Consider the following 15,402-nt stretch of genomic DNA (forward strand, 5'->3'; position numbering starts at 1 on the left):
AAAAAAAAGAATTAGTATAAAGTGGTGTGAAATGGTTGTTTTTTTGTGTTTTAAATGATGTCAAGAAACAATTTATTTAACACATGTATATGGACTACTAAGAGTTTTTCAGAGTCATTCAACAGAACATGCAATAAAGTCCATGAGCTGAACAAGGAACTTAAATAATGAAAAAGGTATTCAAAGACGTTGAGTCAGTTTTGTAATTTACTAGAACAAAACGTTCTTGATGTATTTGTCTGCATATTGGTCATGCATTTAATGTTACCTACCCATTTGTGTTATTCAACTAGTTTTATTTTCATGCAGAAGGCTGAGCCACTTTGAGACTATTTCATATTTAGTTTGTATTGAACATTGTTATAGATCCATGAGTAATGTTGAGAATCTAAGTCTGTGTCGGGGTAAATTATTATTCTATTGTCTTTTTTATTTAAGTCCGTCATTGTGTGCGTGAGTGAGCGTCTTATTTACAAACTGCTGCTCTCCCCTCCCCCTTCCTTCCTCCTCCATGCTCGCTCCTTTTTCTGCTGTTCACTTGATCCGGAGCGGAAATTCCTGTCCGTTTTAGTGAATGACAAACTCATTAACAATGCATCCACACAGGGCCGTTCCATCCGGCCCCTGTTGCCGGGGTGACGAGGCAGTTCCCTCCCCTGATTGGCTGACAGACATCATGCACTCGACGCACCGCCCCCTGGTTGGAGTCATTCAACACCTCGACGCAGGAGCGGACACAAGCTGAACATCTACGATCCGCAGACTTTTGGAAGACGGAGAACCATGTGGACTCTGCCCCGAGCCATCGCGTGATTCAGAGCGGCCCACGAACAGTGCTCGAGCGGATACGTGAAGCTTTCAGGAGGAGGCGGTGACTCATTGATAGAGACTCAGTTTGAGGACGAATGCATGAATGAACGCCGAACCTGCGTCAGATTGCGTCATGATTTACATGATATTTTGTGATCAAATCGGTTTGGTACTCTGAAGTGAAAGGATCTTCTCAAGACATCTCCGCATTTTTCTATTCAGTCATCCAACCTCAGATTTAAATGCTCGATAAGCTCAAGCCAGTCGTCCAGCTCGACTCTGTCATGGCGATCCACAAAACGGTGAACTGGCTCCGGGAGCAGCTGGACGGCCGCAGGGGGGGTCTGCTGGTGATGGACTGCCGGGCTCAGGAGCTCTTCGTCTCCTCGCACGTCCACTCGGCCATCAACGTGGCCATCCCGAGCCTCATGCTGCGCCGGCTCAAGAAGGGGAACCTGCCCGTGCGCGCGCTGCTCTCGGACGGCGAGGACCGCGAGCAGTTCGTGCGTCGCTGCAAGACGGACACGATCGTGCTGTACGACGAGTACAGCCGCGAGTGGAACGAGAACGTGGACGGAGGATCTGTGCTCGGGCTCCTTCTGAGGAGGATGAAGGATGAAGGCTACAAAGCCTACTATCTGGAGGGTGAGTTCATTCATTCATGTCTCCATGTGAGTCACATTGCAGAGTTTATGAATAGGTCTATTTAAATGTTTGAAAAAACAACAACAATCTGCCTCATGCAGGATCTTATTCACATGGGTTTATTCTGTTTTTTCTAGGTGGCTTCAGTAAGTTCCAAGCAGAATTCCCCTCATTGTGTGAAACCAACCTCGAGGGTTCCTGTAACAGCAGTTCTCCCACCTCCCAAGTGTTGGGCCTCGGGGGTCTCCGGATAAGTTCGGACTCGTCTGACATCGAGTCGGACATCGACCGGGACCCAAGCAGTGCGACGGACTCGGACGGCAGCCCGCTGTCCAACCAGCAGCCCTCCTTCCCCGTGGAGATCCTGCCTCACCTTTACCTGGGCTGTGCCAAAGACTCCACGAATCTGGACGTGCTGGAGGAATATGGCATCAAGTACATCCTCAATGTGACCCCCAATTTGCCGAACCTTTTTGAGAACGCTGGGGAATTCAAGTACAAGCAGATCCCCATCTCTGATCACTGGAGCCAAAATCTTTCCCAATTCTTTCCAGAGGCCATCAGTTTTATTGGTAAGTGAAGTTTTTTTTGTAGAACAATTTGATGATCTCAGAAGATCTTGATCAATAGGTTAAATCAGATTCATCTGATTATTTGCTACACATACCGATAAAATGAGTCTTATCCATGTCCTATCAGTGCCAGCGGTTCTTAGGTTCATATTGAGCGATAGATTATCAGGCCAAGATTAAGGCTATTGTGGCGAAGAAACAAGGCTGTGAGGTTTGTTCTACTGGCACACAGGGAGAAATGTACCAACACTATGACTTTGATAGAAGTCCTTGGTTATCTCTTGTTCTGGGCTTGTGTAATTGCTGGACAAACCACGCTGAAACAAGAGAATGGGGGAGGCGGTGAAGGGAGGGTGGTAATTTGAGTGCAACAGGAAGGAAGCAGCATTGAAAGTAATCTAGGACATGGTGTTACCCCTCCCTCTGCGCCCACATCACAATAGAAGCCATTTACAGGGCCTGTTGACATCCTGTTTGCCTTGACATGGTGTCCTCATGACTCCCATGTTTGCTTGCCCCAAATGGCCCGATTGTCAGAGCAACCCATGCAAGCAGAAAAAACGCTTTAATTGATTGTAATTTAATTTCCCAGTCTGTTACTACCGACCAAAAAACTTTGTAACATGTGTAAACATAGACATGAGCAGAAAAGTTATAAGACATCATAATGCATCAGACGCTTGGCAACAAATGTATTAAGAATGAACTTAAGTCCCGGGCTAAAGAGCACATCTTTCCTTTAAAAGCTTAATCAAGTTGTAAAGAAACAAAGGAACATCCAGACGTGTAATTAATGTTAAGTTTTAGAAAAATAAGGCCCTAAAACCTTTAAGTATCAATGCTGGAATTTTGTTTACAGTTGCTCTTTAAAGATCTTTGAATCCATTACTCATAATACTATATATAAACATGTCATTAGGAGTAATACATGAGAATAAACTACTATTAGCCTTATAAATACATTATAATTATGAATATGCTCATAATGACTTGTACATGAGGCCTTCATGGAAACTGTTATCCTTTTATCTAATTTGTTTTGGTCTGGAAAATGCATTTTAAGCATGTGTTTGTTTTCTCCTAACAGATGAAGCCCGTGGTCGGAACTGTGGTATCCTAGTCCACTGCCTCGCTGGCATCAGCAGATCCGTCACCGTGACAGTGGCTTACCTGATGCAGAAGCTCAACCTGTCGATGAACGACGCCTATGACATTGTCAAGATGAAGAAATCGAACATCTCCCCCAACTTCAACTTCATGGGTCAGCTGTTGGACTTTGAACGCACACTGGGTCTGAAGAGTCCCTGTGACAACCGCTTGGTGGCACCAACTCAGCCTTTGTACTTTACCACACCCACGAATCACAACGTCTTCCAGCTGGACCCCCTGGAGTCGACGTGAGGTTCAACTGTCCAAGTTATTGTTCTTCACTGAGGGTTGATGTTTCAAACCTTCATTTTTGGGGCAGAAACTTGCAGCAGGTTGTTCTCCTCGTGGTTGAACACCATGCAGTGATGGCTCCTGTTGTTTAAACTGAATGAAGATGACAGCGGATCAATCATGGTGACACGGTTAGAGCTAGAATGGTCTGTGGCCGAGGCACAGCTTCTCAAATGTACACTAAGACAATTAATGATCAACCTTTGTAAAGGTGCAGAGTGTCAAAGAGATATGCAGTGTGCCAAAAGAGATATGCTTGTTTAGACTGGAAACGTATTAGAAATGTAAACCTTTTTGGGGATATGGCACAATTACCCCAAGAATTGAAGTTGCTTTTGTCTTCTGAGAAGACTTGTTGGGGTGAATAGATCACCCCATTGTTAGCTGACACCATAGACCCAATTTTATACTGTTGGAGTTTGCTCAACACATTTATACACAATGTAGATTTGTATCTAAAGAAAATATCTACTTCTTGCTTTTTACCTCTGGGTACATTAAGATTAACTTCTCTCATATACCGTTTTTACTAAAATATGTACAGATTAGTACATGGATAATGCCAAAAATCCTATAGACTTTTAAGTGTATGTATGTATATATATGTATCTGTGTATATACTGTATATATTATTATATATTGCTTTAGGTGCAGTTTTCGCACCAACCATGTCAAAAATCAAAGTTTGTGATTTGTCTTACTGCTGCGCTTCAATATCATTTCACAGCGCCTTTATTCAATACCATCATGGATCGCTTTTATTCTGCTGCTATATATTTTAATCGATGGAACAACCCAACAGGAAGCTTTTGTTTTATATTTGCTCACAATGAGAGAAAAAAATCATCAGCAACAATGAATCAAAGAATTTGCTTAAGGAAGCCACATGCCTGGGGACCCTTGACCCCTTTTGAATGTAAAGAAATGATAAATTATTAATAAATTGCTATTTTGTCTTTACGTTTTGCTTCTTCCTTTGACGCACATTGCTGATATTACGGTTCAAAGCCATTATGCAAGAGTCTCCACGCCCTCGCATGGCAAGTCACGACAACAAACGCACAAGTGAATCATGAGGCAGCTATGAAATCTTTTGCTATTCATTTACACAACTTCCTCCAGCTCCGTCTAGCGCGTGACTTATCTCTGACAGAGTTATGGACATCCTGTCCTGAAGAACAGTTGTTCACAAAAACACTTCACAGGTACAAAGTCATTTGAGTCATGCAGTAAACAGTCTGACTGGTTTTTCCTGTATTGTTATTATGAGGGTTTTTTCTGGTCTCCGCTGCAGGAATAATATTATTCTCATAGAGAAAAGAGTATAGACTTAACTATTCTCACATAAAATAGAACTGACATTAAAGCTCAGTACAACAGTAGTTTTTCTTGCTGTAGTTTTGCACCAATAACAAATGCATCACAATAGGTTTTATTCTTTAAATTAATTAATTTACAGAATATATGGCCCTATTCTTTTTTCTGTCAGTATAGAATAGTTGTATTATCCTTAATACTTAAATTGAAAATTATTTAAAAATAATGTATCAAAAATTGTTTTAGTGAAACTTTTACAACCAACAACACTTACATTGGGAAATAGTTAGGAAACAAATATGAAAATATCAAAAGCACGTTGTATATTTTAATAAATGTTTAAAGACAACTAAATTTTCTTTTTACACTTAACTGACTTGCATAAGGGAGTAAAAGGTTATACAGGTTAAAAAATAACTCAACAAGAATACAAGGATCAGGATTAGGATCAGAAACGTAAATACTATTTTTCAAGAATACTTTTAAAACAGAAAAACAATGACATTTTGAACATTTTGATAGTGGAATTTATTAAACAAAATATGGGAGCGTAAAAAGAAATGTTTAGAATCAATATCATTTAATATAGATGTCTTTGAACCAATTGATATTTAAAATAAAATAATCAGCATAAATGTTGTTTTTAACATTTTTCATTGGAGCATAATTGCTCTTAATGCTGATGAGAAAACAACATCTGAGTATAAATGTAAATCTGTGAAATAAATAAAATTCTCAGCACCTTAAGGTTATGAATCAATCATCTATCTATCAGTAGCCTTGACCCTCGTGTGGATGAGATCTGTTCGGAATATCTCAAGGTTCAATATGTTGTTGTACATTCTAAGTTAATGGCACTTCTGCAGTGGCTGAGGAGAGCTATTTTTTAGGTGAAGATTCCTACATTATTAATTTTACTTACTAGAAGCTGGATCTTCACAAACATGGGTTACATATTTATACAGTATTCATGGAATAAAATAGTCAAACACAGTCGAACACATTGATATTGAATATGTATCTGGTCAATGTTTTTTATGGTTGTGTTGTTGGCTTCACAGGATCATATTGTTACCTCTAATGATTTTTGACAACCATTATTAAGCCCTGTTAACAGCTAATCCTGTCTGTCAGGAAGGGTAAGATTTAATCAACAGTTCATCCTCAGGAGGCTTTTGTGTTTGTGTTAACACTGTACTGTGAGTGGTAGATGGTGAAAGAAACACACACATGGAAATCGTCCCTATGTTTACTCCACACCTGGATGTCATTAACAGTATGGATGATGAGGAGGATGATAACACACTTGTGTTACTTTTTGCAAATGATTTCAGTCAAACCTGGGGACACTAGAATGATGCCAGCAAGCACAAGGTAGCCATCACCCTTTCTAAAATATATTGTTTTGTCTTAAAAAAGACGTTTATATATTTATTATACAGCTGTTGGTTTGATATGCAACGTGAAATAATTTCATAGTTGTGTGTTTAATGTCCAGTCTCTAGGTCCACTTTGAAAATGTAATTTCATCTGAAGGTGAACTCAAGCATGATCTTTTTTTATTGCTCATTAAGATACTGTTTAATTTTAACATAGTCAACTTTCTGAACTAAATGTGATGAGATGAGAACACTTCCATAACCACTCATTTTAGTTATTTCTGGGTCCTGTTACCATGTTGTTGTTTTTTGGTTCTCAAATATCAACTAATGTGTTGATTTAAGTTATTCTTAAATGGATCTTTATGAAGTCAGAACGAGTGCATAAGTCCCACATACCCATAACATGAGATCTTTACTCGCACACATGCGTAATTGAAGACAACACGACCTCTTGAATCTGCAGGTGTAAGTCACAGATTGGATTTTGCACCTTGGAGAAAAATGTAGATTTTGTTCCTGGCTTATATGTGCACGTTATTGACTATTTGGCTCCTTAGTTTAGTGTATTATTTCCAAACTTTACTGAAGTGATTTTTCAATTCGTCACTTTAGGGTTTTCCTGGGCATAATGTGTGTTTTTGAAGTATGTTTTGGATGCTCCTTTTGTCTTGACTATTGTAAGTTCACTGAATCATTCAAACTCTTCTTTAGGTCTGTTTCTTATATTACGTTTTCTTAAATTTTAATATACAGTGAAATCTGAGGAAATGCTCAATTAAAATTAAAATTGTAAACTCTCTCCATGAGAAAGACTTTGTTCACTGGACAGAAGTATCTAAGGCTTTTCTTGTAAAATTCTTATGGCTCTTAAGAGAGGTTTTTCCATGTGGTATTAAACCAATGACCTGTCCCTTAAAATTCTGCAGGTGGATCAGTGTGGTGCTGTGGAATGTGCAAGATGAAGCTGGCAGTGACTCATTGACAGATTACTCAGTCTTTTTCCAAACCATTGTCTTTTTACACAATTAAAGGACATATTTTTGAAGATAATATGCTGCTTTTGAGAACACTGGGGAATTTAAATATCTATGGATCGCCATTCTAGATCATACCATTCGTTTATTTAAATATTTTCTTTTGTCTGATACCGTTTTCACATTAATATGTAAAGATTAGGACATAATGCAAAACATCATGTAGGCTTTTAAATGTTGTGTAGAAACCCCCACTTGTCCTCGACTGCTCCTCTGAACAGCTCGTGGGCGGTGACATTAAGGGTCCCCCAGGCATGGCGAGCTTTAAACAACAGGAGATCAGCATCTGCCCAGAGCCGGGTCCTGACCGTGATGCAAGAAACACTCTCAAATGTTTCTAGTCAAAAAAAAGGTCTAGCTTAAGCTGAGAATTACAAAAAAGGAAGATTCTTGTAAACTTGGTGAAGGTCCTGGGCGTCAGACAAAAAAACCCCACAAAAATTGGCGGAAAGTTCAATCAACTAGCTCTACTCTTTTGGTATTGTCTGGAGGCACTATTGAACCTTTTACTTATTGAAAGAACATTTATTAATTGTAAAATGTTTGAATCATTGAATTTAATTATTAGATATAAAATAATTCAACCTCTCAATATTCTAATTATTTTATTAAATGCTTAGAAAATGTCAAACATTTAAGATGTTTAATTCAACCATTAATATTCTGATGGAACTGATATTTTCAAAATATATTGTGAAGAAATTAAGCTTAAATCAATGACTTTTTTAAGCTTTATTAAGTACATGTTTGCATTATGATCTCTAGGAAAATTGAAATCAGAATTTGCTCAGACGTTTAGTCATGCTTTTTTGATTCGTGCAATATGTTTTATTATTCACAGGGATATTTTGTCCTCCACAAATATCCTTGGTCTAAAAGCATGACTCAACAATTGTTGATAAATGTCTGTTCCAATTTTAGCAATTATGTAACAAAAATTCAGATTGAATTCGGTGAAAAGACATTACTCATCATTCCAATTATTGTTCTGCTTGCTGTAGTTTACAAGGCTTCCAGGTTTATAGTTGTATAACAATTTGCATTCAAACAATTTATCTGCTAAATATGGCATATTTAAAAAAAATGTATGTAGTTGTTGGTGTTTTTTAGGAATCCAACAAGTGCCCTCTTGTTCTTGAGAATTATACTACAGTATATGGAGTGGTGACGCACCTTCGGCTTGTTATGCACTCGCGGCCTTGGCATGATTTTTCAGTTCAGCTCCTGCGTGTTTGTCCATTTGCATTCAGGATAGAACCAAAAAATAAAAACAGCCGCCAGCCTTCATATGCATCACACCTGCGCTGATTAGTTGTCACCTTAAGTGTCCTTAATTTTCACTCCAACTCTGGCCTCTCTCTTATTTATACACATTTTTGCCTTGTCTTTTCATTCATCATCTTTCATGCTCCCCTTCCAACTCCCCATCAAGGTAGAACTTTATTGAAATTGTTTTTTTCCAATAGCCACAGCAAATACAGCAATTTTTCATAACAAATAAATCAAAATAAAATAAGAACAAGATCAAAGAGAAATAAAGTGAATTAAAAAGATGATACAATCTAAGTCTAAAGATAAAGATAAAGAACATAGATCAAAATAAGAAGAAATAACAAAGACAAAGGATACAAAGACTAACATAGAACAGAACATCCAGATACTTTCACTCCACTCCTGCCCCGAACTCAGAATTGTACAATTTAATAGCCCGAGGAATGAATGAGTCCTTGAGTCTATTAGTGTTGCATCTGGGAAAGAGCATTCGTGCTGCATCTGCTTCTCTGCTCACTGATGACAGTGTTCAGAGGATGACTGTCATCATCCATGATGGACAGTAGTTTGTTCAGTGATCTCCTCTCAGTAACTGTCACCAGTGAGTCCAGCTTCAATGTCAGAATACAATTGTACACGTAAATATGTCGATGATTGGATGATGTGAAAGGTGTGTTTTTTCCTCGTTGTGATGTGTGTGCCTGGACCTCAAAGGAGATCCTGGAGCCTACGTAGCGCAGTGTGTTCAGTTCAGTTTATTTAAAAGGACAATGTGCTGGTCAGATGTTTTCATTTTCTCTTCTTACTTCGGTGTTTACTCCAGAGATTCCCTCAAGTTCCAGCTGTAACCCACATTTACAAACAATTTCCCCGAAGGAGATCTCCAGAGGGATCAATAGATCTATCTATCTATCTACATGACCGCTGAAGTAGCCTTCGAAAGGTCCCGCTGTGCTCCGCTGTCACTGCCTCAATGACGTCATCAGCGCTGCATATCGGCTTGTTGAAAATAAATCCTTTTCTCTGAATGATCTCTTCACAAGAGAAAAGTTGGACTTATTGTATCTTTCAGAGACATGTCAGAGAGAGGAAGAGTTTATTCATCTTGATGAACTCTGTCCTGCTGGCTGCTCTGTTAAAGGGAAGCCCCGCCCCTGTCGTCGTGGGGGTGGTTTCCTATTGTTTATAGAGATAGTTGTTCATGCAAAGGGACAGACACAGGAATTCACTTCTTTGGAGTCACGGTTGATCTTGGTTGGTTCTACAAGACCTTTATGTTTTGTTTCAGTCCACCGTCTTCTTGGTCCTAGGGCAGTGTTCTAGAAGGACTTTACTGAGTTTTTATCTTCCATTATTCAAATGGAATCTGTTTGACCCTCTTTCCTTCAATGATTGCCTTAACGTGGATGTGATTGCCAAGCTGACAGCAATGCTTTGTTGAGATTTTTCACTGAAAAAATGAAGTTGATCAAAGAGAAAATCGCTCCCCTGTTGTGTGGAACCCCTGCTGTCACTGAGCCTGTCTCCACTTGCTACAATAGCATATACATAGTTCTCTCTACAAACCCTCTTATGTGTCAGATATGACCATCTTATGTTGTCATGTATTAATTTGATGAATTTAAAGGGATGCTTTACATGTTTTTTGAAAACTACTCTGATTATATTAAAATTGATCAGGAGTCCTTATCAGAGACATTATAGGATATCGCCAAAAATGTATTGATTGTGTTGTACTGCAGGCTGGTCTGTGTAAAACACCTTCATGTGTTACACAACAGGGGAAGCGTCTTCCTATAACCAGCCCTAATTTAAAAAGGAACACAGACCGATGTGAAAGCAGTTAAATGCTTAAGTTGCCTGTTTTAATGGTGCATAAAGTCTTTACAGGAACTATTGAGGTCAGCCTCAGCTTTGAAATCATGCGCTTATATTAGAACCAGTTAAAACTATGATCTCATTTGTCTTTATTGCTGCTCTTCTAGTAGCTCACAAGATTAGAGAAATTTCAAATAACAAAGGTAAATCCATGGTTAACTATCTTAAACCTGGCCTAATACACAAAAGCAAGTTAAGGTGACAAGTTACATAAATCAACTATGACCTAAAGAAAGACAAATTTGTTTAAATTACATTTTAAAGACCGGACTCTATTCAGCTCCATCTCTTCTTTACCTAATCTTTGTCAGTGTGTTTTGTTTCTCGCTCTTTGTTGAATTGCTGGGATCTATTTTTCCTTAATCAACTATAGTCTTATTTCAACTGTCAAGTGTCTTGAGATAACTTTGTTATGATAAGACACTTTAAATAAAATTGAATTGAATTGAATTGAGTGGTCAATTCTGAAGTTGACCCTTTCAACCACCCAGGCCTGATTTTGCAACAGGAAAATTGTCACCTGAAAGCGCAATTAGGGCCATTGACCTTTTACCTCGAGGACATGACCCCCCTTTGAGGTGCTGTTTATTTCCTTTTTTCCTGTCAAACTGGTATGTGTTGCTTTTCCTCACCATTTGTCCTGCAGCTTTTACTAGCACTTTGGTGTTTGTCCTCTATAAACACATGTAATTTTATATAATCTTATCTTAATAATAAGTTGACCAGGCACAGCTCTTGCAGTGCTACAAGAGAACAAATTGAAAACTTCCCCATGACTAGATACTGGTATTATCAAACCTATTAACTTTAGCCAGGAAGCCGTTCACAAACAATATAAAAAAAAACAATGTAAACACTTATGGTTTTCAATTTCATCAAGCAACAATTCATATTGATGCATTATATATATATATTATTAGAATGTGAACTCATAGAGAAACTGCTAAAATAAAGGCATTGACAACATGCTGTTGATCCTGATATCCTCCCCCCTAACCAACCACCTCGACATCTCCAAACCAGCATTTAAATGAACTTTTGACTTTCTCACCACTCTATGCATCCCAGCACTTGGGATCAGTTAGCAGAGTTCTATTGTGAGTAAAAGCAATTGAACACTCCGCCTGCATCATAAAAGTGAGTAAAAGAAGTGGTCAGGGACCGGAAGGTAATGGTCAGTTTTTATGATAGGGCCTATATTGGTTTATTTTGTTTGTTTATTTAGTGGTTTCACCAAACGACCCCAATGTCCTATGACTTGATGGGATATATGGTAATAGTTACTTTTTTAAATCTTTATATGCATCATCCTTCTTGTTGTGAAGAACACTGGTTGAAGTGGTTTAAAGCAAAACACACACATATACAGTATCGCATCAAGGAATTTGCTATTTAAAGCTTTTGAAGTTATCTTAACAAGTTCTGGGAGAAGATTTTCAAAAGAAGATTTTGCACATTAATATATAACTCAAAAAACATTAAAATGTAAGCATTACCAATTGTTTTTCATTTCTTGAATATCTTAATCTTAATTAATTATCTTATTTTTATTCTGTCAAGAGACTTGTTTCATTTTTTATATCCTTAGTTTTTATTTTCATTTAATCAATGGAGTCTGTTTTAGGTCAACAACATTAGCTTTTCAACAAGTAATTAGTAATTTCATGCATTTTTTGATGCATTTTCCTCTCTTTATTTCAATTTATTTCTTTATTAGTTGTGGTAGTTTTTTCTTAAAATATTTGTTTAGTATAACTGTGGGAAAATAAACTACTGAATTTTTATGTTATGTATAGAAAACGTACCTTTCACTCTACTCATCTTTTACTTATTCAACCATGCTTGGCAGCTGGTTCCCCTCTAGAAACAACTAGATCATACAAACAAATCCCTTAATATCCTCATTGCTTCCAGGCAAGAAAACAAAAAAAAAGTAGTTTTAGAACAATTCAATCAGTAGTTATCTTATTGTCAGTGCTCAGTATGAAGAGTAAATCATTTTTAATACACACAATGTTTAAGGTTTTCAGTTCTTCATCTTTTTTTTATTGTCTTCACTTACTTATTAGTTTAAGTTGCGCTCTGGAATGTTGGAAAGGAATCTCATGAGTGAAGGGTTGGTCATTGTGCTTGATGTTTTTATAGTCTTCTCTGCCCGTTGTTGTTTTTTTGTTTTTGTTGACGTTATTGGTTTACATGGTATTTTCTGTATATTCAAGATGACTAGAATAATTAACCTTGGTATATAGGAATCCAATCCATCTATCTATCTATCTATCTATCTATCTATCTATCTATCTATCTATCTATCTATCTATCTATCTATCTATCTATCTATCTATCTATCTATCTATCTATCTATCTATCTATCTATCTATCTATCTATCTATCTATCTATCTATCTATCTATCTATCTATCTATCTATCTATCTATCTATCTATCTATCTATCTATCTATCTATCTATCTATCTATCTATCTATCTATCTATCTATCTATCTATCTATCTATCTATCTATCTATCTATCTATCTATCTATCTATCTATCTATCTATCTATCTATCTATCTATCTATCTATCTGTCTGTCTGTCTGTCTGTCTGTCTGTCTGTCTGTCTGTCTGTCTGTCTGTCTGTCTGTCTGTCTGTCTGTCTGTCTGTCTGTCTGTCTGTCTGTCTTATCTATCTTATCTATCTTATCTATCTTATCTATCTTATCTATCTTATCTATCTTATCTATCTTATCTATCTATCTATCTATCTATCTAATCTATACAGGTAAAATTTCATTTTGAGTTAAACGTATGGGCAGTGCAATAATAAAAGTACTATTTGGCGCCATCTATTGGACATTTAGTAACACTGTTTATTGTTGTAAATTAAATGTCTTCACTTTTCACCTTGCTTTTCTTGTTTAGTTAATCCTGCCTTACTTATGTATAAAATCCTGTATTTTCATGCATGTATTATTGTTTATTTGTTTTAATCTTTATGTTGTTTATGTTATCTTTATTGTAGGTCCCCACATGGGCCATGTCTGAAAATATATTATACTACTCATGAGTATTCTTGCAGTTTTAAAGTCAATAGACGGTACATCCTACATGGCTTTGTTATTTTTAGTTGTGTTAATTCAGTAGGATCATAGTATCATATTTTTCAGACTTCTATTGAAGTGGTTATGTTTCTCTGTAATCTACAGTTAGAGATCAATATAGAAAAAAATTGTTTCGTGTCCCTATCTTTAGACACATCCATTGAATTCTAGTGCTATTCTTGGGGTCTCCCACTTGGAATGTTTTGTACCATATCAGTATACCAGTATCTTAAAATTTGCACTTTCTTACTGCGTCGAACCACAGCAGCATTGGCGCACTGCGAGAAAGGCACTCAAAGAGCCAACATGTTTTTGCCTTCAGGAGGCCAGGTGACAACAAAAAACCTACATGTATTTGAATAACTAAAATATTAGACATAAAAATGTATCGACCAAGTCAATGGACCATGGACTACTTCTACATAATTCTTGTTTTCTGTGTTTTGAGGCCCGACTAGTTGATCTAGTTAATCCGTTCAATTTAAGATGTGCAGGACTGGGCCCATATCTTGAAACAGTGTGGGTCTATAGCCCTAAGGAGTCAGTAGACTCCATCAAACACAGAGAGAGAGGAATTGAAGATCGTTCCAAAGCTTTGCAACATCAGCCTGGAAGGATTCCTCTCCTCTGGTCCTCTGGTGTGTACGCGGAACCATCAGTTGATTCTGATCCACAGACCTCAGAGCCCGAGCTAGTGTGTAAGTCTGGATCAGATCAGTGATGTAAGGAGGAGACTGACCATGAATAGCTCTGAAAGTAAGAACCAGAATTTAAAAATTGATCCTGAAAAAAAACTGGCAGCCAGTGAAGTTTTAAGGATCGAGAAAATGTGATTTCTTCTACTAGAGTGGGTCAGAATTCTCGCTGCAGAGTTTTGTATTAACTGCAGGCGAGACAGCTCCTTCTTATTTAGACACAAGTTACAAGGTTAAGTTCTCTTTTATTTGTCAAATATACATGTAGAGATGATACGCCTCTGAGACCTAACTTTCAAGGGTAAAGGTTCAGGGATGAAGTCCAGGTTAAACAAAACAAGAGAATGATCACTCAGATGGACATCATGTACAGATACATTAGAAATGTCCAGACCAAGAGTAACAACTAAGTCTAAAATGTGGCCATTTTGGTGAGTGGTTTCAGTAGTGGTTTCAAGGAAGTGTGCATGTTGCTTAGAATTAAAGGCTTTTGAAGTTAAAAGTTCTTTAGCAGAGCAAGATGTGATGACATCAACATGAAGATTAAAGTCTTCACGTATAAGAACAGATTCCATTTGAATAATGGAAGATAAAAAGTCACTAGTCTTAGTCCTTCAAGAACACTGGCTCAGGACCAGGCAGAGGGTAGATTGAAACATAATAGAAAGGCCTTGAGTATTTCCCATGTGTTGGAGGATTTCTGAAGAGCATCATTATACGGGACGTGGACTTCTGGTCAAGAGCAGACATGATGAGGAGAATCTTCTTCTACCTTGGGGTCACCAACGTGGCAGGACGAGTAATGAGACGTGAGTCCAGTTAACTGTTTATTAACAGGTCGCTGAATCAGACAGCACATGTCATGCACAGCAGAAACATTTATAACATTCATTGGGAGACTACCCATCATCCACTGGGTGAGAGACCACACCCCCATGTTAACTGCTACAAAGTTATATTATGACAGAGGAAAAGAAAATCTATCATCATTGAATGCTGGGACCAAGTGAGGTTTGAGAATAAAACAAACACATGTAAAGTAAATGTTCTAAGTAAAGTTCAACAAGGGTCATACACCATTCAAACAAAGGATGGAGTTATCCTGAGACAAGGTCTGGTGCTGAACAACCTCAACACACACTTAAGACTCTATTACCCGATGCAACATATATATAGTACATATAACTTAAATATAATTTCGAAGTATAGTTATATATTTCTGTATAACGGAATGAAGTTAGTACATATGTATTGTAATATGTT

The 15,402-nt window shown here is 37.5% G+C and overlaps 1 protein-coding gene across 1 annotated transcript; it reads left to right on the top strand.

Annotated features, from left to right (window-relative positions):
* The first annotated feature begins 723 nt into the window (after nucleotides 1–723).
* dusp6 (dual specificity phosphatase 6) lies at nucleotides 724–4,427 on the top strand. Its single transcript, XM_087797582.1, has 3 exons — nucleotides 724–1,455; nucleotides 1,593–2,027; nucleotides 3,115–4,427. Exons 1-3 carry the CDS (start codon nucleotides 1,053–1,055, stop codon nucleotides 3,426–3,428), a joined length of 1,152 nt encoding a protein of 383 aa, XP_087653708.1. The 5' UTR covers nucleotides 724–1,052; the 3' UTR covers nucleotides 3,429–4,427.
* Nucleotides 4,428–15,402: the final 10,975 nt, after the last annotated feature.

This window comes from Callionymus lyra, chromosome 8 (assembly GCF_982586985.1).
Source record: "Callionymus lyra chromosome 8, fCalLyr1.hap1.1, whole genome shotgun sequence".
Lineage (NCBI taxonomy): Eukaryota > Metazoa > Chordata > Actinopteri > Syngnathiformes > Callionymidae > Callionymus > Callionymus lyra.

Coding starts and splice junctions, on each gene's coding strand:
- dusp6 (XM_087797582.1), top strand. CDS start 1,053: ATGCTCGATAAGCTCAAGCCAGTCGTCCAGCTCGACTCTGTCATGGCG. Junction 1,456..1,592: donor CAAAGCCTACTATCTGGAGG/GTGAGTTCATTC, acceptor TGTTTTTTCTAG/GTGGCTTCAGTAAGTTCCAA. Junction 2,028..3,114: donor AGAGGCCATCAGTTTTATTG/GTAAGTGAAGTT, acceptor TTCTCCTAACAG/ATGAAGCCCGTGGTCGGAAC.